The sequence below is a fragment of the Xiphophorus hellerii genome, chromosome 15, assembly GCF_003331165.1.
Source record: "Xiphophorus hellerii strain 12219 chromosome 15, Xiphophorus_hellerii-4.1, whole genome shotgun sequence".
NCBI lineage: Eukaryota > Metazoa > Chordata > Actinopteri > Cyprinodontiformes > Poeciliidae > Xiphophorus > Xiphophorus hellerii.
In genome coordinates, this window is record NC_045686.1 from 6,507,474 (window position 1) to 6,529,004 (window position 21,531).

The window sequence follows — 21,531 nt, forward strand, 5'->3', positions numbered from 1 at the left end:
AGGCAGAAATATTGAATAGTAATATTCAATATCCCTTGGTTATGTTGTGATAACTTTTTTCCCCCCATTAATCAACCTTAAGGAAGTGATGGGAGAGGAAGTGATTACAGAAACACCCTGTCTCCCCACCTCCAGGATCTCTGTCCTGCTTAGATAAGCCACTCCTGTTGCTAATTTCAAGCAGAAAAGCAGGAAATGTGACAGTGTAGTTTTCCGCTTCCATAAACAAGATGACTGCCAGGGTTCGCCGTCGGTCCTGCGTGCCTCTGAGTACAGCCTCTCTCGGAAAGAGTCTCAGAGAAAGTGAGTGAAGCAGCAGAGAGAGAGAAAGTAGGAAAACAGGAAAAGGGACAAGGCTGAAAGAGACAGGAAAACCCATCAGAAGAGGGGAAACACTGACAAAGAGGTTGCAGGGGAGAAGTGGGGGAACAGGAGTTTATAAGACCGAAAGCACGGCGGATCCTTTTCTTTTCAGGTCATGGCTGAAAACAACACAAATGTCATTCTGGACATACTGAAGTCCTTTGATGCTGGTGAGTTTGTTTTTTTTTTAAACTTTTCCTTCCCCTTCCATCGCTTCATTTGATGTGGTCTCCTTGGTTGGCGCTTTCTTTTTTTTTACACTCAAGTATCTGAGGCTTTAATCACTGCTAAAATGGGTACAATATGTTTGCCAGGGTTCCTTGTGAATAACAGTCTACGAAATTAATCAGTTTGCTTTCAAAGAATATCATGTTCATTATAGTCACAGTTGAAAATATTTTAAAGTTGTATTTTTTCTCAAATACAATCTGCAGATAGTGTTTAATTTGTCGGCTTTCCTCTGCGCAAAATGACAGAAAAAAAGCCAGTAATTTCTACTAAGCATGAAACAGAAAAGTTTTTCTTTTTAGCAAGTGGGATCATCTTAAAAGGTATTGTTTTAAAGGAGTTATGATTTTAGACGGACTATTGAGGCTGCTTAAAGTTTTTATACTTTATCACATTACAACCTGAAATACCATCATTTTATAGCAATTTAGTAGACCAATACAAAATGGTACATAATTGTGAAGTATTAAGATAAATAATGTACAGTGAGATTATTTAGCTTCTCTAAGCTAACACTTTGTTACCATAGACCTTTTGGCTGCTTCTCTGATAAATGCTCTCCTTGCTCATTCATTTAGTTCAGTAGTTTGCCATGTCTGGCTATGTTTGCAGATATGCCAAAGCTTGTGCTTTAATGTTCTCCACAACTTTCCCTTACGTTCGCTAATAAACCTCTAATGCCTTCACAGAACAGCTGATTAATGCAGAGATTACAGGTGGACTTCTTTCACTAATGACGTGATTTCTGAAGACAACATGTTGCACTGGATTTTGTTGAGTTGTATTGTAGTAAAGTGGAGTGGATGCAAACACATATTGAATAATAATTTAGATTATTATAAACAAAAATTCCTTTTAACTTTTCTGGTCTTTATGGTTTAATGAAATACAAAAAAATAAGTGTTTTTAAATTTTCTTTTCACAGCTCCTTTAATTATAGCGTTCTGTATATCCATTGCTGTGGGCCTATTGTTGGGTGCCACGGTTTACTTGATCCTAACCTGGATGTCCCGACGCAAGGCAGGTTCTGCCAGCATCACCCGCCGTCCACCCCGCCGCTCCCAGAACTCCCCTTGCAGCCGTCCAGGGTTCAACCGCAGCAGCAGCTACGAACGTCGCAGCAACAACAGCTTAATAAGCGCCGCCTTCAGCTTCCATCGTCCGACTTCCTCCCCAGATCACCTGGATGCAGTGGGGCATAAATCCAGCTTTAGGGCCTCCACCTTCCATCCCCTTATTCAGTGCAGTCAGATTGCGAGGGAGGCTGAGGAGGGGAGTCAGACCACGCTGCCTCGTACTCCACCTCTGAACACCTCACCTGGATTGGCGCAAACCGCTGCAGAGCCAGCTGTCAACCACTCAAGACCAGAGTCATTTTGGGGGAACAATGGTCTGAGGGGTTTGGGTGTGACGCAGACCCCTCCTCCAGCTTATGAGAGCATTATCAGGGCTTATCAAGAAACATGTACCTGAGAGGAGTGAGAAGACTTAAATAATTAAGCCCTAATGGATTAAAGAAGTGCTTTTTCTGACTTGGATGATGAGATAAACAGCGAGGATCTAAAGACCTGGTCGAGTTACATCATTTCTGAAGAGATACATCATTTCTGTATCTCATTTACTTGTCATTACTGATGAAATACTTAATACATGTGAAACTGACTGTTTACTATGGAAAAATAATTCATAAAGATGCTTAGCTTATATTGAGATGTGATTCAGAGTTAGAAATGTTTTCATGGGAGTATATATTTTAGTTTATACTCAAAATGTAGAAACATGAAGCATTATTATTGAAAGAAGAGTAAAAAATTACGCAAAATGGGACTTAAGACAGGGTTAGATCGGCCTAACAGTCATTTGTATGCATATTTTTTTTGCCCTTCATGTTCTTACAGTCAGTCTCAGTTGATGTCTTTGAAATTCTAATATTTGTGGGTTTGGATTACCATGATCACTGAGTTAATATATAATTATATATACTTATAAGCTGACTAAAGGTATAGAGACTGTCTGATAGTACAAGTTTTGGATGTGTTGTTGCTACAGATGCCAAAATAGTTGGGTTTTTTTTTATCTATGTATATGTGAGATTGAAAACTTGTAAGAGATAATTGATCATTGACTATAATAAAACAATAGATTTTTAGCAACTACACCCTCACTTTGTGAATTACTCAAGCAATAATTAGTGTTAATTATTTGGGAGAAGTGTTGCTGATTCAGTTTTTATCTATATTTACCTAAAAAGGTTTGGCATAAAGACAATATATGGGAAATGTTGGAGCACATAAGGTGCACTACTTTATATTCTATAAAGAAAAACCAAAAATTCCCATTTATAAAAATACTTTCCTAAGATGACTTGCTATGAGCCATCCCAGGCTTTGTCAAGGGTTTACAGTACCAATAGTTTTGCTTTATGAATGAATTATTCAAAAACACAGAATTTCACAGGTCTCAAAATAAATGTATAATCCTATAGGATGTGAAGTGTTAACATCATTATATAGAAGCTTGGTATAGTTTCTATAATATTTGGGGTCATGCTCTTTGTATATATTAAGACATATCTAGACAGGATGCGGACAGTCAATTTTATAGCCTTGATAGTTTTTACCATATCATAAAAGCTTCTTCTGCAATAAAGTGTGGTGGTTGTTTTTTTCTTTTAGAGAGTAACCATCCATCAATTAGACGCCCAAAGGGAGGAGGGTTGGAACTACAGTTGGAAATGAGGGTTTGAAAGAGGGTTGGAAGGGTTAAATTTGAAACTCTCAGAGCCACTGGAGCAGTATTTTTTCTAAAGACTGCAAAAGGCCAGCAGCAACATGAAGAGAGATTTTATGAACTCTGTAAAAGATATGAAAATGCTGAGATCAACAGAAACAGTTGAAGAATATGACAACATTTTAAAGTTTGAATGGCGTTCCTAGAATTTTTCAGAAATTATGGGATGTTCCATTCATTTCAATGAGGCCCAAGATGATCATAAAAGGCTGAATATTTCATAAGGCTTAAAAAGCCGTAAAAAACAGCCGTAGTCATTTTGAACGCGCAGAATATGGTAAAATTTGAATGGCTAAAATAGCACAAAGTATGCATTAGTAGTTCCCCTGCGAAAAGTGTGCGAAAAAAAAGAGGAACTCAAGAGTGTGTGAACGCCTATTGCCTTCACACTAATACATACAAACCCATTGAGGGTATTTATTATCAAACTCAATAAATGTTTGCTTACCCGATCATCCTAGGTGACATCATAGTGGTCGACGACGTATTATTTGTGAGACGAAGATTCTAATAAACACCAGCTGCAGCCGAAGAAGACAATAAATACATTATTTCTTCTAAAGGTTAACCGGTAATACTTAAGGTAACTATACTATCTTGCTGTTAAAATAAACCCACAACTTATTCGCTGGTTAGCTTTGAATGTCACCTCTGATTTAGCTATTAGTGCGAGCTATGACAGCTAGCTAGCCGTTAACGTAGCTTGCGTCCGTTACAGATTACTGCTGCGTTTCGGTGTGTTAGCTTTCCAAAAGCTGTCACTTTTTGGTGTTTTATTGGCGTGTCACAAAGTGAAACATGTTTGATCATGTGTTTCAGGTGAATAATCCTATATGAAGCGATGCTATGCAAGCTACAGTTAGCTAGGACTGGTGTTGACTGTCCTAGCTGTCCTATTTATAGAGTTTATTTAATACGTCAATCGTTCGACACCCATTAATACATCTGGTTTGCGAAATCTATTGTTTTTTGTTTGTTTTGGTTGGACTGATGTAGAGGCAGAGAGGTGGAGGATGTCTGTAGCAGCTCTCCGTTTGATCCACTGTAGAAGATTGAGCACAGCTGGGCCACCTGGTGTGAATAAAGTGTTCCTGTGGAAACATTTAAGTAAGACATCACACAATAATGACCTACCACATTGTTAATCCCCAGCTAAAATGGGAGCTTACATTAAATACATTCATGTGCAAATCATTGTGAGCTCTAAATTTGTGTTGGACCTGGGAATTTTGTTTCTCTTAAATTTGAGAACAGTTTTTTGTTGTTTTGAAACCGAGTCTTGCCAGATATTTTCCATCTTATTCTTCCAAAAAAAAGCACGCATCACTTTGAAACAGTATTTACTTGACTTTACCTTTATTATATTGAGATTTTATTTTTTTACAAACAAAAAGTAGCATATAACTGTGAATCGGAGGAAAACGTATACACCATTTCCCAGGATGTCTTACAAGTGAAAATCTAAACGTGTTGCATGCATTTTTATTCAGACGGGTAGAGGGTGACTCACCTGATTCACCTGTAATCAGGATGACTTTAAAACACAACAAACATTGCTACAGTTACTCTAGAATAGCCCAGTCAACGTGCAGACCTAAATTCAATGCAGAATCTGTGGCAAAACTTAAAAAGTGTTCTGTTTTGCAAAAGAGAATAGGCAAAAGTTTCTGAGGATGCGCTAAGCTGAGACAGACATGACACAAAAGATCTGAAGCTGTATTGAGAGGTGGTTCTACAAAGTATTGGTTCCACATGGCAGAATTTAAAAGTTGATCTATCATAATATGCACTGGAATTTGTGTTTTTTGATCATTTCCCCCTTTGGTGTACTCATTTTCAGTGTTGCTTTAAAGCCTAGAAAATAGTGATTATTGTTTTTTTCTTTGCTCCTTGTATACAAAGGAATGCCTTGAGGGTAAAAATATTAGTAATAATTTTTTTTATTTCTTTATTTTGTATATCTACTATATATTCAGAAGACATTTTGATTTTTAAACATCAGAGTGGTTAACTCATCAGTTTTGCTATGAAAAGGTTCAGTGCCTCTAAAAACATTTAGACCTAATTGACAGATAATTTAGCTCCCATTAAATTCTAACCTTTCTTTTTTTATATAATTAAAAGATCACTGTCTGAAAATTATTTTTCTTTTTTGTCATGTTAAATACATAATCCTCCATTCTGCTTCCCAGTTTCAACAGAATTTGATTGTTCATTGGACACTGAGTTATGCCCATAGTAAATAAATTAATTAATGCTTAAGTTGGAGTATCCTAAAACTGTTTACTAATATAAATTTTTTGTCCCCACAAAATTTAGGAAAAATAGCTAAAGTAACTAGCACAGTTGTCTTTGGGTAAGTTGCCGTATCGCCATGCCGATTTGAATAGTTTGGTGTTTGTGTAAGACAAGTTGTCTCTGAGATGTTGTTTGTCATCTTCTCTGCAGGGGTTGTTTGTTTATCTCTTATGAGGTATTTGCCTTAGATAAGTCTGTGACCATCGACACCAGTGCAATCCTTCAGGAGAAATATAAGTCGTACATTTATCTCAGTGCCACACCCTCTACTGAAAGGGAGAATCTGACTGCAGGTAATGATTTTCATTTACAGAGATTTTCGTGCCACATAAGTAAAATCTATAAACTGTTTTTGTTAACGTGTCTTAGATGTTGTTAGATGTGTGATATTGTCTGGAGTAGCAGGATTAGGCCTGGCTGAGTGTCCTTATGTATTTTGGATATGATTAGTTGTGTTTCCATATCCAGGTGGGCCATAACATCTGCTATCATTTCCCTCTCTCTTTCCTTCCTCCTTCTACTCTATTTCCTGTATGAATTTTCTGGGTCAGTCTGTTCTATGATCTCATTTTTATAACTCAAGGTCAACATTTTGGGACAAAATGCTCATTACAAACTGACACTGACACTAACAGCTGTACTTAAGTTTTCCAAGTTTTCACTTATTGTATGAAGTTACTCTTTCACAGAGTTCACACAAATAGCAAGGAGGGAACTTCACAAAGCCGCCAGAAGGTTTCTGGAAATCTCCTCTAAGCTTTTTCTACAGTCACTAGATGGTAAGAAAATCAACCCTGCTTCAGTGTTATGTAGGAAAATTCTGTCTTTAATTTGAAGGAAGAAATGTGATACTGCTGCTTAAAGAAGCAGAAAGGGGCATTTACTTGTCATTGTGGCTGTCTATTTATATTAGGACAAAGGAAACACCTGCCTTAGACATGAACATCCTGTTTTTGTGTCATACATACCTTTTTGTATCATACATCAATGTGTGTAATCCTCAGTTGACACTTTTTTGAGTTTTCTAGCTTTTATGAACTAGTGTTCAAGGACAAAATGTTAACATTTGAACTTTTGCGAATTGTAAGCTGCCAAGGTGACGACACACTTTTTCTCGCTACGAGGTTTGTGATGGAACTCCCCAGATTTTGTTTTAATCTAAAAGCAGTATTGTAGGTTAAGATTGTTATTAGACATAGACTGGGTTTAGTTCCTTTGTGTACCTAGCTGTGTTAGCAGCACAATTTCACTTTGTTGTATCGATATTGTATTAAGTTAGTAAATCGATTTATTGTCTCTGTGTCTAAGAGCACTTTAGTCATGTGGATGCAGACCCACATGAGGTTGCATTATGGCTGCTTCTTAAGAGGACACAGTCGCCTAAAAAAGCCGTAAGACTTCAGGCTGTCCAGGAGCTTGCAGAAAATTCCCACTGGCAAGGTAAAAACACAATTGGTGGTCTTCTACATTTAATTTGCATCAACTCATTTGGCATTAGAGTTCAAATGTCTCGAATAATGCAGACTACCAGTATCAGACAGCATCCCAAGTAATCGACCAGCGAACAGCAGTGGGCCTGGCCCGGACGCCTCAAGTAGACCTGCGATTCTTCCGACAGCCGCCTGCACTGCCTGATTTAGAAGATGTATGCATTTCCATAAAACAGTATAATCTTTTTATGCATACACATTTCCATACCATGGAAAGATGTGCTGCCAACGGCTACCAACAGTGCTTTTGTCTTCTTAGGGTGTGTCAGCAGAGGATGGTCTGCGGCAGCTCTTGGCATCTCTGCCTCTGTCTGAGGTCGACAGATGTGTGCAGTACTTCACCTCGCTGGCGCTTAGGGAGAGCAATCAGTCTATGGCGGCACAAAGGGTATCGTCAACAAATTAAGGAACAAGCGTTTGGGAATTTAATGGCTGGGAAAAGTTGGAAAACCGTTGCATTGATTGGTGTTGCAGGGTGGTCTGTGGTGTTTTGGGGGTAATGGGCTTCCCTACGCCCAGAGCCTCACCTCTGTTCCCTCAGAAAAAGCGGAGTCCTTCTGTCTGCAAGCACTCGTACAGCACTCAAAGGTAATTACATATAGACTGCATGTGAATTCAGTTCAGAGGATAAGTCTCCTAGACTGTGACTGATATCTTGTTGTAAATCACAGAAACTTGACTGTATGCTCTGCAGGTGCAGAGCCACTGTGACCACATCGTTGAAAATGGAGGTCTGCAGATTCTTCAGAGACTTTATCAGCTTCGAAGGGAGTCCCTGAAGTTCCAGAGGAACATTGTGCGTGTAATAGGAAACCTGGCACTAAACGAAAGTATTCACCAGGCTATAGTCCAGTCTGGTAAGTCAGTCACCATTTCAAGACATGTTTTTCTATCCAGACATTACTTACAGAATCTCTACTTGACGGTATATGCCTGTCTTTAGGTTGGGTGTCTGTCCTGGCCGAGACGATGAAGTCTCCTCATGTGATGCAGTCGTCTCATGCAGCTCGGGCTCTGGCCAACCTGGACAGGGAGGCAGTGAGGGAGAAATACCAAGATGGCGTTTACATCCTCCACCCACAAACACGTGTTGAGTAGGAAGATGGTTAAAGTTTTATGTTAAAATTAACTTCATTTATTTTCTAAATACAACTAAACAGTTACTTTTGACTTTATTTGCAGCCAGCCAAGCAAAGCAGATGTGCTGTTCATCCATGGGATTCTAGGAGCAGCTTTTAAAACATGGAGGCAGAAAGACCGCAGCACATTAGAAGAAGAGAGGGAAGCTGAAAGTGAAGATGACTACACAGAGTGCTGGCCAAAGGTGACAAATATTCATATCACGTTAAAAACATAAGGATCTTCAACATGTTTAAAAGAAATTAGATAAAATGTTGCCTCTCTGGCTCTAGAAGTGACTAGAAATTGTCTAATCTCTGAAGATTTTTAATGACTTTTGAGTAAATAAACCTTACCACTTACTGTTCTGTTTTTATTTTATTTTATTTTTTTCCTTTTTTTTGGCAGTCGTGGCTGGCGGCTGACTGTCCAAACCTGAGAGTGCTGTCAGTGGAATATGACAGTCATCTCAGTGACTGGATGGCTAATTGCCCTGCTGACAATCAAAGGTAAAAGAATCCGTATTCGTCTCATGTACGTTTGTGATTGGCTCAGGTTGAATACCTGAGCCAATCACAAATGACAGAAGGACTTGTAATGGTCATGTTGCTTTTTGCTGAAAAGGAAACATCCTTCATATGGGTGTTTTACTACGACAACGCCACGTGTGAGAAAAACAGGATTTTGGTTCCAGACGAACAAGTTTGCTGTTATGGAGAGTTTTCTTTTTTTCTCTGTTTGTCTCTTCAGGAAGTCGTTGGCGTACAGAAGCCGAGAACTGCTAAACAAATTAAAGCTTGCAGGAGTTGGGGAGAGGCCTTTGGTGTGGGTAGCTCACAGTATGGGAGGTATTCTGCCACAAACGTCTCTTCCTATTCATTCTGTGCAGTTTAATGTATGTTTTACTTTTGTGCCCTCTTGTGTTTGATTTCTCTGTTAGGTTTGCTTGTGAAGAAAATGTTGCTGGATGCAGCTGATGACCCAGATCTGCAAGGATTGTTAAGGAACACTAAAGGAATTATGTTCTATAGTGTTCCTCACCATGGCACCTTCATGGCAGAATACTCTATCAATGTCAGATATCTCCTGTTTCCCTCTATAGAAGTCAGGGAACTCTGTAAAGGTGAATCTCCAGTTTTCATTATGAGCTGCATAACTCTCTGGGTTTAGTTCAGCCTCTAAAAAGTCAATATCTGCGTGTCTAAAGACTCACCAGATCTCCGCAATCTAAATGAGGGCTTCCTCAATATTGCCAAAGAAAATGAAATCAAGGTGCTGAGCTTTGCAGAGACCCAGCCAACGAACATCAGTCCCATGATCAAGGTTCTGGTGGTACCAACACAGTCAGCAGGTGTGTAACACTTGACGCTACGCAACATGTGTCCTTTTGTTTCTCATTTTGCGTGTGCTTTCGTTTTGTTTTAGATCTCGGCCTTGGGGAGCTTATTAAGGTGGATGTTGATCATCTCAACATCTGCAAGCCAGAGAAGAAAGACTCGTTTCTGTACAGACGCAGCCTGCAGTTCATCCAAGAAGCACTGCAGCATTTCATCAGCCAGTGATGAAACTTCAGAAGCACAATAACAATGATGCAACCTACTACTTGAAACTGACCATCACCCTACACCCTTAAATCTAACCTACAAAGACACCTTTCCAACTTATCACGCATTAACATGGACACTAATCACTACGTGAGAAGTGAAATACCAATTGAATAAGACAAATTGAAATTTGTTTTACCCATTAATGTCTATGGATATGTGTCAACAGTGATTTTTAAAATATTTGGATTTTTTTTTTATGCAGGCATTTCCTGCGAAAAAGGACGTATCTCCATCATTTTAATTTCCACACGTCACCATTACCATGTTTGCGATTATCCTTGCACATAGAATATAACAAGTTCTTTTTAGTTTGTAAAATACTCCTCAGTAGTTTGGACCAGAGTGTTGGTGTTAAGGTTTATTTTTATATTTATAAATTGTACAGATTTTTGTGCCAAAATGTGTTCCTTTCTGAGCCTGACCTCAGAGTTCTAAATTAATATTACATCAGCTCACTTGATTTATGTTGAAGATTAATCGAGCAGTTGAAATGTTTTTACTGGTACAACAGACTTTCTGGCCTAAAGCCTAACATAAATGCAGATTGATGACAATAAATCCAACAAATGAGTGAAGCTGGAGAACGTTAGAGGGTTTTTTTTCTTGTTTTTTTGACATCACTTATTCAATGTTGTGTTACACTACAGTAAAACTATCAGCTATTTTCTTTGGGGATAACAGCAGATGAGGAATAATAAATATTATGCATCAAGATGGGTTATGAAGAAAATTATCAACATACCCTTAGAAATTATCTTTTGTAAACTAGTACATTTTTAATCGGATGAAAGGGGTTTGTCTAGACGCCGAATGAACAAAAGATTGTCCCTTGTCGCACGCCGTACATTTATATTACTGTGAAAGTTGGAGCGGTTGCTACCAGCTGCTCAACTATCGTAATTGCACAGGAATCTGGACTATAATCAGGTACGTGGATGCATAATGAGTTAATCGGTACGTTAGACATTTAAAGCAGCCATTTAGCCGAACAAATCTCTCGCCAAATGATGTATTTACTTAGCTTTAGCAAGGTTAGCTAAGATCAGACAACAGATGTTTGAAATAATAACTTTGGTTCTCTGTATGTTCTCGTGTTTCATTGGTAACATTCAAATTAATTTCCTTTATTTATATAATAATGAAACTGCTAACTATGAAGTGTGATGTCGTATTTTCTTTGTGCTGCCGATTACAGTTGGCTGCAGCTGAGGAAGTGCGTTGTTGATCCCCTCTACGTTTGTCAACATGGTAAATGTCCACAAAGGAGTCCTTGTTGAATGGTGAGTGTGAAGTTGGGAAGTCTGAAAAGAATACGGGAAAATACACAAGTTGAAAGAGTTACAATTTGCATTTAGTATTTTAAACAATAACAATGTTTGTAATACAAAAAATGTCAGCCTAGTAACGTGGTGTCCTACCAACTACGTGCATTATTCTTTCTTTTCTTCTCTACCAGTGATCCTGCCATGAAGCAGTTCCTCCTCTACCTCGACGAAACGATGGCTTTGGGAAAGAAGTTCATCTTAAAAGATCTGGATGACACACATGTTTTCATCCTGGCAGAGGTGGTTCAAATCCTGCAGGAAAGAGTCGGCGAGTTAATGGACCAAAATTCATTCCCCATCACACAAAAATAACAATCTATACAAAAATAACTCCTGTACTATGGACTGGTTGGCAATGTTTTGGGGGGTTTTCAGGTAGTTTGCAGCCATTTGCTCAACTGGAAGAGCTGCTGATTCTTTCTATGAAAGCTCATTTATATTGTAGCTGCTTAGTACGTTTCTCTTTATTGTGTTGGATTACCTAAAGCTGATAAGTGTTACATAGAAATAATTCTTAAAGGAAAAGAAACAAAACTTCGCAATAATGCTTCTTTGGAGGTGAGCCCTGACAGAACATTTGGAGATGGTAATTAAACCCAAGCAAGAAAAGAACCAGAAATTGGCATCAACATTGATTTATTTTATTTTTCAGAAGTTGTTTGTAAATGAAATTACTCCACCTTAAGACAATGTCTTCTCTTTTCATGGGAAATGCAATGTACAAGCATCCCCCCCACACACCTCCAAAAAATGATTTCCTGTTTTTGTTGTATAAGGTCTCTGTCTCTACTTTTTTCTAACCAGATATTTTTTTAAAATAAAAACAAAGCTATAGTTTGTTTTCTAGCTGTTAGAAGCTTATTTTTTATAATTTGCTGTGACATGTCTTTAAATTGAGTGACATTTTTAGGATATTCAAGAACTAACTGAAAATTAAATATTCGTTCAAAAAACTGTGCGTTTTGTCTCCCTCTAGTGTTTAAGCGCGAAACTGCAAAATTCCTTTGACGTTTGAGTTCCTATCGTTAACTTGTGTTTGTAGCATGAACTGTTGTAGAGTTCCGGTTATTTTCAAAATAAGACTACTGGCAGTTTGCAACTATATCTGAGTTTTCTTACAGCTTGCATCAAAAACATTTCTGCCGCTCTAATTTTAAAACGTTTAAAATGCGCACACAATAAAAATTACTGATCATCATTTGTGTCCATTTTGTTTCTACATGTTTCCTTTTTTATATATAGTTACATTTTATTAATCAATGGTTCCTTTTCAAAACGTATTTGTGGGGGAGGATTTAATTTGTCCAAGACGAGTCTATTTGTTTTATTTTGAAGATAATTTTATAGCGATTCTGGTTCCGGTTTCTGCAACATTAGCAACTATGGACGATTTTCTGAGTGAAGATAAGGTAGGGTTGCGTTCTCAATATTCGTCTCAGACTGGAGTGAAAACTTTAAATCTGATAAATACTATATTTGTATAGTCTACATGGTTAAATATGCGCAGTATTTGATGCTACAAATTGCACTTGTCCCTCTGTGCAGCTCCGTCGGTTGGCTATAGCTTGTTAAACTGTTTTGTTTCTTTGCAGACCACGTTCATTGTCGAAGAAGTGAGCAAAATCATAAAAGATGTAAGAGAAACATCCGCAATTGCAACTGTTAGTTAATAAAAACTGGCAGTGTGTTTTTATGGTTCTATTCAACCCTTTACCTGTGAAATTTGTGATTAGCAATGCCTGGTTGCTAAGGACACTAACGGTTGCTAGGCACCTTTTTTTATTCTCTCTTTTTCATTGGTAGAGACTAAAACATATACCGGAAGCAGAACTTCTCCATTAACTAACATTTTCTAGGTGTGGGTGGGTAAAACATTGTCTGGTCCTGTGCAGTCTGTAGAATCGGTGATAGGAGAAAACTCCTACAAGCACGGCAGAGTGAACCAGTGGACCACCAGCGTGGTGGAGCAGTGCCTCATTCAGCTCAGCAAGCTGGATAAGCCGTTCAAGTTCATCGGTATGTAGATCTCTGATTTACGAATGGCATTTCTAGCTCTTGTGTTTTTGAACACGTGTGTTTGCTTCAGTAAACTGCATCATCATGCAAAAGAATGGAGCAGGGCTGCAAACAGCCAGCACCTGCTTCTGGGACAACTCTACTGATGGTAAACGCACTTCTCTTTTTCTTCCAATCATACAGCCTTATTGATATTATTTAGTAGCAGTTTTAGTGTTTCAAAATTGTTACACATGCGTTTATAAACAAGTAACATGGTTTGAAATTGTGCAAATGACGATGAGATCAATTTTATATAAGCTTGTAGAAAAGAACTGCCATCAAAGAGAACCTGATATAACCCCAAGACCGTTTTTAAATGACGATTAAATTCTTTAAACATCAGGGCTGCCTTAACTAGTTACGTTTAGAAAGCAATTACCTTTTTCCACATAGGATCAGATTAGATAACTTCTGTCCTTTAATAAATGAAATTCTTTGAAAATAGCTTTTTGATGGTACCCAAGTTATCCATTTCTGATTCTAACATATGTTCTGAAACATTTAACAAAAAGAGAAATCCATAAGCGGCAAACACCTTTTACAGCACTTTTTGCATATTTGTATCCAACAGGAAGCTGCACAGTGAGATGGGAAAACGACACTATGTACGTCATCATCAGCGTTTTTGGGCTGGCCATCTAAAACTATAACATTATTAAAACTGTTAAATTTTCTTGTTTTCCACCAAGTAGATTGTTGGGTGACATTTTATGAAATGTTATTTGTATGTTAAGTGCAATTAAACACAACTTATGTCTGTATATACTGCTTTATTTCCACATTACATGACACTGCCAGATTTACAGCCTTGCATTAACTAAATCAAACTATTAACATTTGAAAAAAACAACCATGTTTAGCCAACATTTACAAGGAATTACACATATTTACATTTATACATCTGAGATTAGAGCCCATTTACAAAAGAAAAGGAGTAAAGACAAGGCACCAACTTGATTAAAACACATCCATATTGAACATAAATACATTTATTTTGGTTGTTTTTGTCCATAAGCTCCTGACTCTTAAAACAGAAAAGAGCAGCAAGAACAACATTGGCAATACCAGTAAAGTTCTAAATAAAAACAATAAAAAGTTTAAGGAAGGCAAAAATGTTTGGGCCACTGTTCTGTACATGCTGGGATAAGAATTGAGTGACTAGCTGGTTGGAAGATGACCTTCCACAACTTATCCTACAAAACAGCATCAAATCACTTTTTGGCAAATTAAATAAAACTTGAAAAGTGCACATTTACAGCTGATTTTCTAAAGTGGCAATAGTAGTGGTACCTGTTGAAATTAAGGCTCTTTTATAACATCCCCTTTATCTGAGGTTAAAGAGGTTTTATGATTAGATCCCCTGAAGCATAATTTACTTTCTGCCTAAACTATGATGTTAGTGAGTTGCATCTTGCAGTGGTTTCTTATTGTCAAGAGTGCCAAAAGGCAAAAAAAAGAATAATATAAAGTAGCCAGACAGACAGTAGTTTAACATAAAATTTTAAAAAGTTTCAACTTGGAAATCCAACTCTGTGACACATTTCCTGCTTGTTTCAATTAATCAGGATTTGAAGAGTCACACATGAGTGTTTATAACACCAGTAAAAACTGTTATACATACGTGTTGCTTTTGTGTGAGTTGGTTTACTCACCTTTCAAAAGTACAGTACATTCAGCAAAGATGTAATTTATCTTCTTTTAAAAATATATATATTTATGTACAGTTTTTAATTTTACTTTTGTAAGTGCAGATGCACACAAATGATAATCTCTGAATCCTTGTGGTTTCCAATCCGGAAGAGACAAGAGAAGTGATCTGCCAACGGATGGATCAGTTGCTGTCGCTGTCGTCCTGGTACTTTGTCATTACTTTGTTGGCACGCCCATTCTGTAAAGGCATCTCCTCATAATCACTCCTGTATAAACACACACAGATCTGATAGGATTGCATCTTATCACACACCTGGAAAAGGGAAGAAAACATTCTAGAAAACATTTACCCGTAAATTACTTCATCATCCGAGTCATTCAGCATGGAGAAGGCAGGGTTATCCTTCAGCTGCGAGTCTGGGAAAGTTGGATTAATGAATCAATTTAAAATATCCTACAGCCCAAAAGATGCTCCAGTTTATCATAAGGTATCACCTACCATACAGGGCATTTTTTGAGGGAGAATACACAAATGCTAATGTGTATAAATAAAAGTTGAGCAGGCCGTAGAAGGATAAAAATTCAGCTGGTACATCTGGAATTAAGGACAAATACAATACCTACATGGAGTTTTCCTAAATATTTTGCATATTTTAACAAAATACAAAGGATATAGTTCTGATAATGGGTAGATAATTCAGACACAAAATTATCCTGAAGAGCCTTGGCACCAAACCTCAGGTACAGAATGGCCATGCTGGAAGAAAGAAGGATTATTAAAAAAAACAGAATATTAAGGGGTTTTTTTAATTAAAAAAAGCTGAACTCCTTGAACGTACCTTATAATAAGAACTACAAACGTCAGTGCTGTCAAAAACTTAAGCCGAAGATCTAGAGATAAAGGAGGTACAGTTTATTAATGCTGCCAGGGCTAAAACCTAACACTGAAACAAAAACAGAGAAGTGAGAGATGCTGGGATACCTGAGTAAGGCATGTTCTTCAGTTCAGAACAAGCTCGGACAATCAGGAATATCAGGTACAGGATGTAGAAGGCAACAACGATCAGGAAGAACACCTTCATGCCCTGACGAAGGACGAGAGAAGTTTGTTTATTACACTATAGAATTTCTTCATGAAAAGTTGTTTAAAATTTGGTAAAGGCACCAGTTTTACCTGGAAGTTCGCAATATCCAGTTTGTAGTTAAAGGTGGGATCCTGGAGCTCGTTAACGCTGAAAAAGTTAAGTAGAGCTCTTCAGTTCTGTTAGAGGTCACAGTTTGAATGAAGCTGAGAATATTTAGCGATCCTGCTTACGTCTGCCATATGCCAAGTGTGACGGCAGACAGCCACAGCAGACCCACGATGATCAGCTTGGGCAGGTAGAAGGTGAGGAATTTCCTCTCGCCCTGCAAAGGAACAATAACAGAATCAGCAATCGGTAGCAAATAAGGGAACATTTCGTGGATTAATGCAAAGAGCGACTGCACCCACCGGAACCCTGATGCCGTGGTAGACGCAGAGCCAGAAGAGGAGCAGGGCGCACAGGAAGAGAGCCTGGAAAAAAGCATCCAAGGTCCCTGGAAACCAGCTGTTCACCAGGAATGACAACGGGAAGAACGGATCTGAAAAACAACAAAAATACAGAACCTCTTAAAACTTAAGCATGTCCCTTTTGTATTTACAGTTACTGTAAAGTTGAACAAACAAGCAGATTTTCAGCTTCATATGTCATTCTGTTACCTCTTGAGCTGTCACTTTGATTAAATTATTACATTTAAGGAGCATTTAATTAAGCATCACTTCACATCTAACATCTGATGACCTCTAGAAACCATTCAAAACGATAGCAGCGCAAACAAACACAATCATTTGACACAAATTTAGTTTAATTTGAAGAAGGTTGGTAGGCCATCTTCACCCAAGTGTGAAATCTGATATAAATTGGAAACTCACCATTGTAGAGCAGCAACAAAGGAAGCAGAATAGACATCCACTTTTGCTCAATACCCCAGTCCCTCATGGAAAACTTCCTCAGAGAATGTGCAAACAAACACTAGAATATAAAAGGGATATTGTTACTGTCACACTTTGCTATGTTCAGACTGAGCTGGCAACCTTAAAATATTTCAAATCTTAGAAGCAAACTTTCTTACCGTTACCATGAAAGTCAAAACCACAAAGACAAAACGGAACCAAATTTCCACTTGAGAGAAGGTGGGGTTGTATGTTTTCCACTACGGGTGGAAATAAATTCAAGAAAATGGGAAAAGACGTTAAATAAAGAAACGATTAAAAACATCAAAAGAAAAGGAAAATAAGTGATTTTCCACTCACCACAAATTTAACCTTGATTTCATAGGAGATGTTTTCAAGGCCTTGGAAGCTGACTGCAACCTGATACCGAGTGTAGCTCAGGTAACCCAGGTGCAGCACAATGATCTCATCGCATTTCTGCTTCATAGGCGAAAAACGGAAAACTGCATTACTTTACTGAACGCCAAAAACAGTCATCAAGTTTTTGCGCGGCGCTGATCTTGTGTGGTAACTTACAGCGCCACAATGCAGCATCCGTGATTTCTGCAGCACGCTCTTGATGTGCCTCACACTGGCGTCCTGCATCACTCCTTTAAGATCAACGTTGATTTCAAAGTTCTGCTTGAAGTCTTTCACTGATGCAGACAGAAGTTTGGTTTTATTAGGCAGGTAAAAAGATTTGATAGTGAAGCTTTGAGAGTGCATTCGGATGTGGAGGTAAAAATGACGTACTATTGCTGTTTCCAGCCTGCATCACACAGGTGAGCCACAGCTGCTGGTTGTAGGTGGTGAGAGGTGGAGAGTCTAAACTAAATGGTTCAGTCTGAAAGCATCAATGACACAATAAATTAAGATTAAATAATAACTAAATGTGACAAATTCTACAGGATATCTTTATTTGGGTTGTGTTGGTGAGAATTTGTGGCTTTTTATTGATGGTTTTATCACTAATTTGGACTTTTGTGAAAAATCACATACTCCTGTTTGTTGGAATTTTTTAAAAATAATTTTCTTCCAAATATTTGAACTCTTTTGTCAAACAATACCAATATTTCTGCTACCAGGTTCAAAAAAGATATTCTGGTTAATGGTTTGTTATTTCTTTGTAATAAGCCTCAAACTGTCCTAGAGTCTGAGTTTTTATAATCACAATAGTACAAACAATATTGTTGGTTTAGAGCAAATATGCTTTATGTGTAGACAGTTAAACCAAATGAAAAGTGATAACTTAAAAGTATTGTGAGATGTTTTTGCAATATGCACTCCTCTGTTTTAGAAATTTCTCACCTTTATTGAACTATTTCTGCTTTTTAACTGGTCAGCATTATGCTCCTGCTCAGCAATAATCTTTGGACCTAAAAAAGTAAACAAACACAGAAATGATTTATCTCAAATCAAAACCCCACAAAGAAAAACACATCAGATGTGACAGGCAGGAAGACAGAGATTCACTTGAAGCAATGCTGCTGGGCTTGTTTTAAAGAATTATGAAAGCACGTACAACCATGGACAGATGGTAGCGCCGAGCCTGGAAGTTCATCCAACTGAACTGAGCTATGTTGCTATGGAGAGGGCTGAAAAAGTCATTTTGTGACTTTACAAACAAACCTTAATTTTATTAGGATTTTAGGTGATAGGTTTAGAAATGATTGTGTATTAATGGAAAGCAGGAAAAAATACAGATGGTTTTATTTCTTCTTTTTTAAAATTCTTTTTTACAACTAATATGTTGTAAAAAAAAAAACAACAACCAACCTTTCAGTTGTTTGCAAATCATGCATGCAAATGCAGGGATTTGTGTTTTTCCTGTTGTTGGCAAAACAGCTCAAGCACAGTCAGACTGATTGGAAAGCATCTTTAAAGAGAAATTTTATGTCTACACTTGGATTTAGATCTGGACTTTTGATAATTCTGACAAAAGAACATTCTTTAAGCCTTTTTATTGCTGCTCTGGTTGTACATCAAGTGTTAGGAGTCCTGATGGAAGATGAATCTCCATCCCAGTTTAGGGCTATACAAGTAAAGGGGCAGCATATCAATACAGCAGACAAATTTAAGAAAATGTGGTTGTAACAGAAAAAGTGGACACAATCATTCAAGGTGAACTAAAAATCTGGCAATTAACTAACAGACCAGAGGAACACCCTCATTAAAGCAGATGATCGCCAATTTATCTATACATGTCAAGCTTTATCCCACCATCACTTGTGAACAAGATACCAGGATATCCTTGAAGGGGAAGCAATGTGGATTCTCAAATTTGACCTGAGCATTTAAGCTTTTAAGTCTCACATGCAGCATTCAACGCAAATGAGAATGATTTTGTGGTTCACATGGGCGCAAAGAGTAACAGGAAGGTGGAAAGACTCACACTTTTGAGCATCATATGGTGTCACCACGTACCTTCAATCCCAATGAAGACTGTGAGGCCAAAGCACATCAGGAACACCACAAAGACCAGGACAAAATGTCTTTTAGACAAGGTGTAGAGCCGCATGGGTGCCAGCCTGTCACGAGAAGATGATAATTAATGATAAAGCACACACAAAATCGACAAAAACGTTTTATTTGCTTTAAGTTTAAGGCCGCTTTGGTTTGAGCCGGATATGTGAACACAACAGCGTCCATGCTACTTTAAGCTAACAGTACTGACAGATGTGGCTTTTAAACGCTAATTCTCACAACTTTTAGCGTCAAATACAAGTCTTCAGTATGCTCCCTGGACGTAAAAGACACTTACAGCTCCATTTAATCCGGTTTACAGTCTCGGCGGAGCGAAAAACTGGTAGATTTTCGTCGTGAATCCACATCCGTGTATCAACATCAAACTGCTAGTGCAGAGGGGCAACGTCATCGAATGGGAGGAGTCTGGAAGTCACGTGACAGCAAAATCGAGGGAGGGGAACTTCGAAGGGGCCTTAAGAATCAGGAAGCCTATGTAGCATGCGTCCTTTTCTGCCTGCACCTTTTCATATTCTAAGCTACAGAGATCACAGGGCATTCTCTGTTTGTACATCAGGTCTATACATTGAATTACAAAAAATATTTATTCATTTATTAATTACTGGTTTGCGCCGCGGTATGTCAACTTCTACCTTATTTTAGGATTATTATTTCAAGACATGTTTTTCTCACCAATGTAAAACGGTGTTTATAAACATGGCAACTTGTTGCTTTTGTTGCCAATAATCAATACGCCTTTTATGTTTTAGTTGCTGTTTAACAAGACCTAATAATTATTTGATTATCTTTCATCAAGTGTTTATCAGGGTCCATTGTTTCTGAGGCATTGCATTATAAAAATATAAAACAGCAAAATGTGTAATATGTAAAAAAAAAAAAAAAAAAAAAAAAAAAATATATATATATATATATATATATATATATATATATATATATATATATATAATTAACAGCCCTCATAATAATCTGATATCCAGCAAATTTCCCTTTACCTTTCAGAATCATTTTGATTACAAAACAAATCCTTTATCATATATTTTAGAAGATTCGTTGAGAACAGATTCACCTGTAAAATCGATCATCACGATAAGGTGTTAAATCCTCCTTCAGGTCCTGGTAGGCCTCTTGTATTTTCCTGCAGAAGTATTTCAGCTCGCTGTAAAGAGGGTTTTCCACGCCGGAAGAGTAGTCTGTGTCCATTATTCCACCGAGGTGTCTGGCGGCTGAAAATGGCGATGAGAACACAATCCGCGGCCTTCAACGAATAGCTCAGATAGATCTGTCTATACAGTATTGTGGTGACGTTTATTTAAAAGTGCAGCCGAAGCTGTTCTGTTTGTGTCGCTTCATGAAAAGACAAAGAAAGGAAAGGTGTTAAAATGAAAAGGGGGCGGAAACACGCAGCCAACACGCGAGAGGGGGGTCACGTGATCAGAGTTCAGGACCACGGACAGGGACGGGAAGTTACGATAATAATGGAAGATTTACAGGTTCCAGGGTACAAAAATCTACATAATAATAAAAACTGTATTTTTATTATTATGTTTGCTTTGTATGCTGCTTGTCTTATCACTTTAATCATTTGATGCGTACGTCACATGAATATATAATTAAAATCTATCCATTTCATATAAACATACCCAGTTTTCTATATATTTCTGTGCTAGATAAAAATAAATAAAAAATCGTTTCTATTTTAAAGATTTTTTTTCACATAAGAATCCATAAGAATTAATTTTTCCATTTGTAAAACCTATAAAGTAATTATTACACATCATTTAACTTTGCAGTTACCCTCCATTATATTACTGGTGTAGAATATTTAACTATCCATCTATATATATCATTCACTGTGCTTCATTGTATACAGTAAATGCAAAAATGGTAAATGCCACAAGAGATGGATGTTTCATAACTAATTTATCAGTTTAGATAAACTATTTAACATGCTTCAGTAACAAAAAAAATAGCAAACCTTTTCTGTGTAATTTAACAAAAAAACATTGTGACACTGGACTACTAGAATATACTAGAACAATAGTTTAAAAAAATTATATTTAAAAAAAAAAGCAACTGCTTTTAATGTTTTTCATACAAAGTACCTC

General features: G+C 37.5%; 5 protein-coding genes across 7 annotated transcripts; 4 read left to right on the forward strand and 1 right to left on the reverse strand.

The window, feature by feature from the left end:
- Window positions 1-177: 177 nt before the first annotated feature.
- On the forward strand, window positions 178-2,749 carry myct1a (myc target 1a). The gene is made up of 2 exons (XM_032585901.1): window positions 178-533; window positions 1,517-2,749. The coding sequence occupies exons 1-2, from the start codon at window positions 479-481 to the stop codon at window positions 2,062-2,064; spliced, it is 603 nt and encodes a 200-aa protein (XP_032441792.1). The 5' UTR covers window positions 178-478; the 3' UTR covers window positions 2,065-2,749.
- A 1,087-nt stretch (window positions 2,750-3,836) lies between these two features.
- On the forward strand, window positions 3,837-10,474 carry serac1 (serine active site containing 1). The gene is made up of 17 exons (XM_032585877.1): window positions 3,837-3,964; window positions 4,378-4,488; window positions 5,701-5,737; window positions 5,830-5,972; window positions 6,369-6,458; window positions 6,988-7,119; window positions 7,203-7,324; window positions 7,429-7,557; window positions 7,644-7,757; window positions 7,864-8,026; window positions 8,113-8,263; window positions 8,352-8,493; window positions 8,697-8,797; window positions 9,039-9,136; window positions 9,229-9,411; window positions 9,496-9,639; window positions 9,714-10,474. Exons 2-17 carry the CDS (start codon window positions 4,395-4,397, stop codon window positions 9,848-9,850), a joined length of 1,980 nt encoding a protein of 659 aa, XP_032441768.1. The 5' UTR covers window positions 3,837-3,964; window positions 4,378-4,394; the 3' UTR covers window positions 9,851-10,474.
- Window positions 10,475-10,690: 216 nt separating this feature from the next.
- Window positions 10,691-12,418, forward strand: gtf2h5 (general transcription factor IIH, polypeptide 5). Its single transcript, XM_032585909.1, has 3 exons — window positions 10,691-10,822; window positions 11,091-11,175; window positions 11,352-12,418. The coding sequence occupies exons 2-3, from the start codon at window positions 11,141-11,143 to the stop codon at window positions 11,530-11,532; spliced, it is 216 nt and encodes a 71-aa protein (XP_032441800.1). The 5' UTR covers window positions 10,691-10,822; window positions 11,091-11,140; the 3' UTR covers window positions 11,533-12,418.
- A 152-nt stretch (window positions 12,419-12,570) lies between these two features.
- dynlt1b (dynein light chain Tctex-type 1b) lies at window positions 12,571-14,035 on the forward strand. The gene is made up of 5 exons (XM_032585907.1): window positions 12,571-12,629; window positions 12,813-12,854; window positions 13,113-13,236; window positions 13,307-13,384; window positions 13,850-14,035. Exons 1-5 carry the CDS (start codon window positions 12,603-12,605, stop codon window positions 13,918-13,920), a joined length of 342 nt encoding a protein of 113 aa, XP_032441798.1. The 5' UTR covers window positions 12,571-12,602; the 3' UTR covers window positions 13,921-14,035.
- Window positions 14,031-20,818, reverse strand: tmem181 (transmembrane protein 181). 3 transcript variants are annotated; one of them, XM_032585883.1, is made up of 17 exons: window positions 20,493-20,818; window positions 19,367-19,470; window positions 18,251-18,318; window positions 17,696-17,786; window positions 17,480-17,598; window positions 17,264-17,380; window positions 17,083-17,163; window positions 16,883-16,982; window positions 16,421-16,551; window positions 16,244-16,335; window positions 16,103-16,160; window positions 15,911-16,013; window positions 15,768-15,819; window positions 15,603-15,685; window positions 15,428-15,517; window positions 15,279-15,345; window positions 14,031-15,194 (listed from the first exon to the last, which is right to left on the reverse strand). In XM_032585883.1, the coding sequence occupies exons 1-17, from the start codon at window positions 20,624-20,626 to the stop codon at window positions 15,110-15,112; spliced, it is 1,575 nt and encodes a 524-aa protein (XP_032441774.1). In that variant the 5' UTR covers window positions 20,627-20,818; the 3' UTR covers window positions 14,031-15,109. The 3 variants fall into 3 exon arrangements, with proteins under 3 accessions (XP_032441774.1, XP_032441773.1, XP_032441775.1); XM_032585882.1 differs by having other exon boundaries at window positions 17,264-17,383; window positions 20,493-20,817; XM_032585884.1 differs by lacking the exon at window positions 20,493-20,818 and adding an exon at window positions 19,704-19,837 and having other exon boundaries at window positions 17,264-17,383.
- Between the last annotated feature and the right edge of the window lie 713 nt (window positions 20,819-21,531).

What these genes read in the sequence shown, in the direction of transcription:
- myct1a (XM_032585901.1), top strand. Translation starts at nt 479, where the DNA reads ATGGCTGAAAACAACACAAATGTCATTCTGGACATACTGAAGTCCTTT. An exon ending in ACTGAAGTCCTTTGATGCTG is followed by an intron (nt 534 to 1,516) that starts GTGAGTTTGTTT and finishes TTCTTTTCACAG; the next exon opens with CTCCTTTAATTATAGCGTTC.
- serac1 (XM_032585877.1), top strand. Translation starts at nt 4,395, where the DNA reads ATGTCTGTAGCAGCTCTCCGTTTGATCCACTGTAGAAGATTGAGCACA. An exon ending in AGAAAATTCCCACTGGCAAG is followed by an intron (nt 7,120 to 7,202) that starts GTAAAAACACAA and finishes CGAATAATGCAG; the next exon opens with ACTACCAGTATCAGACAGCA. An exon ending in AGTCTATGGCGGCACAAAGG is followed by an intron (nt 7,558 to 7,643) that starts GTATCGTCAACA and finishes TTGGTGTTGCAG; the next exon opens with GGTGGTCTGTGGTGTTTTGG.
- gtf2h5 (XM_032585909.1), top strand. Translation starts at nt 11,141, where the DNA reads ATGGTAAATGTCCACAAAGGAGTCCTTGTTGAATG. An exon ending in AAAGGAGTCCTTGTTGAATG is followed by an intron (nt 11,176 to 11,351) that starts GTGAGTGTGAAG and finishes CTTCTCTACCAG; the next exon opens with TGATCCTGCCATGAAGCAGT.
- dynlt1b (XM_032585907.1), top strand. Translation starts at nt 12,603, where the DNA reads ATGGACGATTTTCTGAGTGAAGATAAG. An exon ending in ATTTTCTGAGTGAAGATAAG is followed by an intron (nt 12,630 to 12,812) that starts GTAGGGTTGCGT and finishes GTTTCTTTGCAG; the next exon opens with ACCACGTTCATTGTCGAAGA. An exon ending in TGAGCAAAATCATAAAAGAT is followed by an intron (nt 12,855 to 13,112) that starts GTAAGAGAAACA and finishes GGTCCTGTGCAG; the next exon opens with TCTGTAGAATCGGTGATAGG.
- tmem181 (XM_032585882.1), bottom strand. Translation starts at nt 20,626, where the DNA reads ATGGACACAGACTACTCTTCCGGCGTGGAAAACCCTCTTTACAGCGAG. An exon ending in CGTGATGATCGATTTTACAG is followed by an intron (nt 19,471 to 20,492) that starts GTGAATCTGTTC and finishes TTCTCGTGACAG; the next exon opens with GCTGGCACCCATGCGGCTCT. An exon ending in ACACTTGGCATATGGCAGAC is followed by an intron (nt 16,161 to 16,243) that starts GTAAGCAGGATC and finishes TAACTTTTTCAG; the next exon opens with CGTTAACGAGCTCCAGGATC.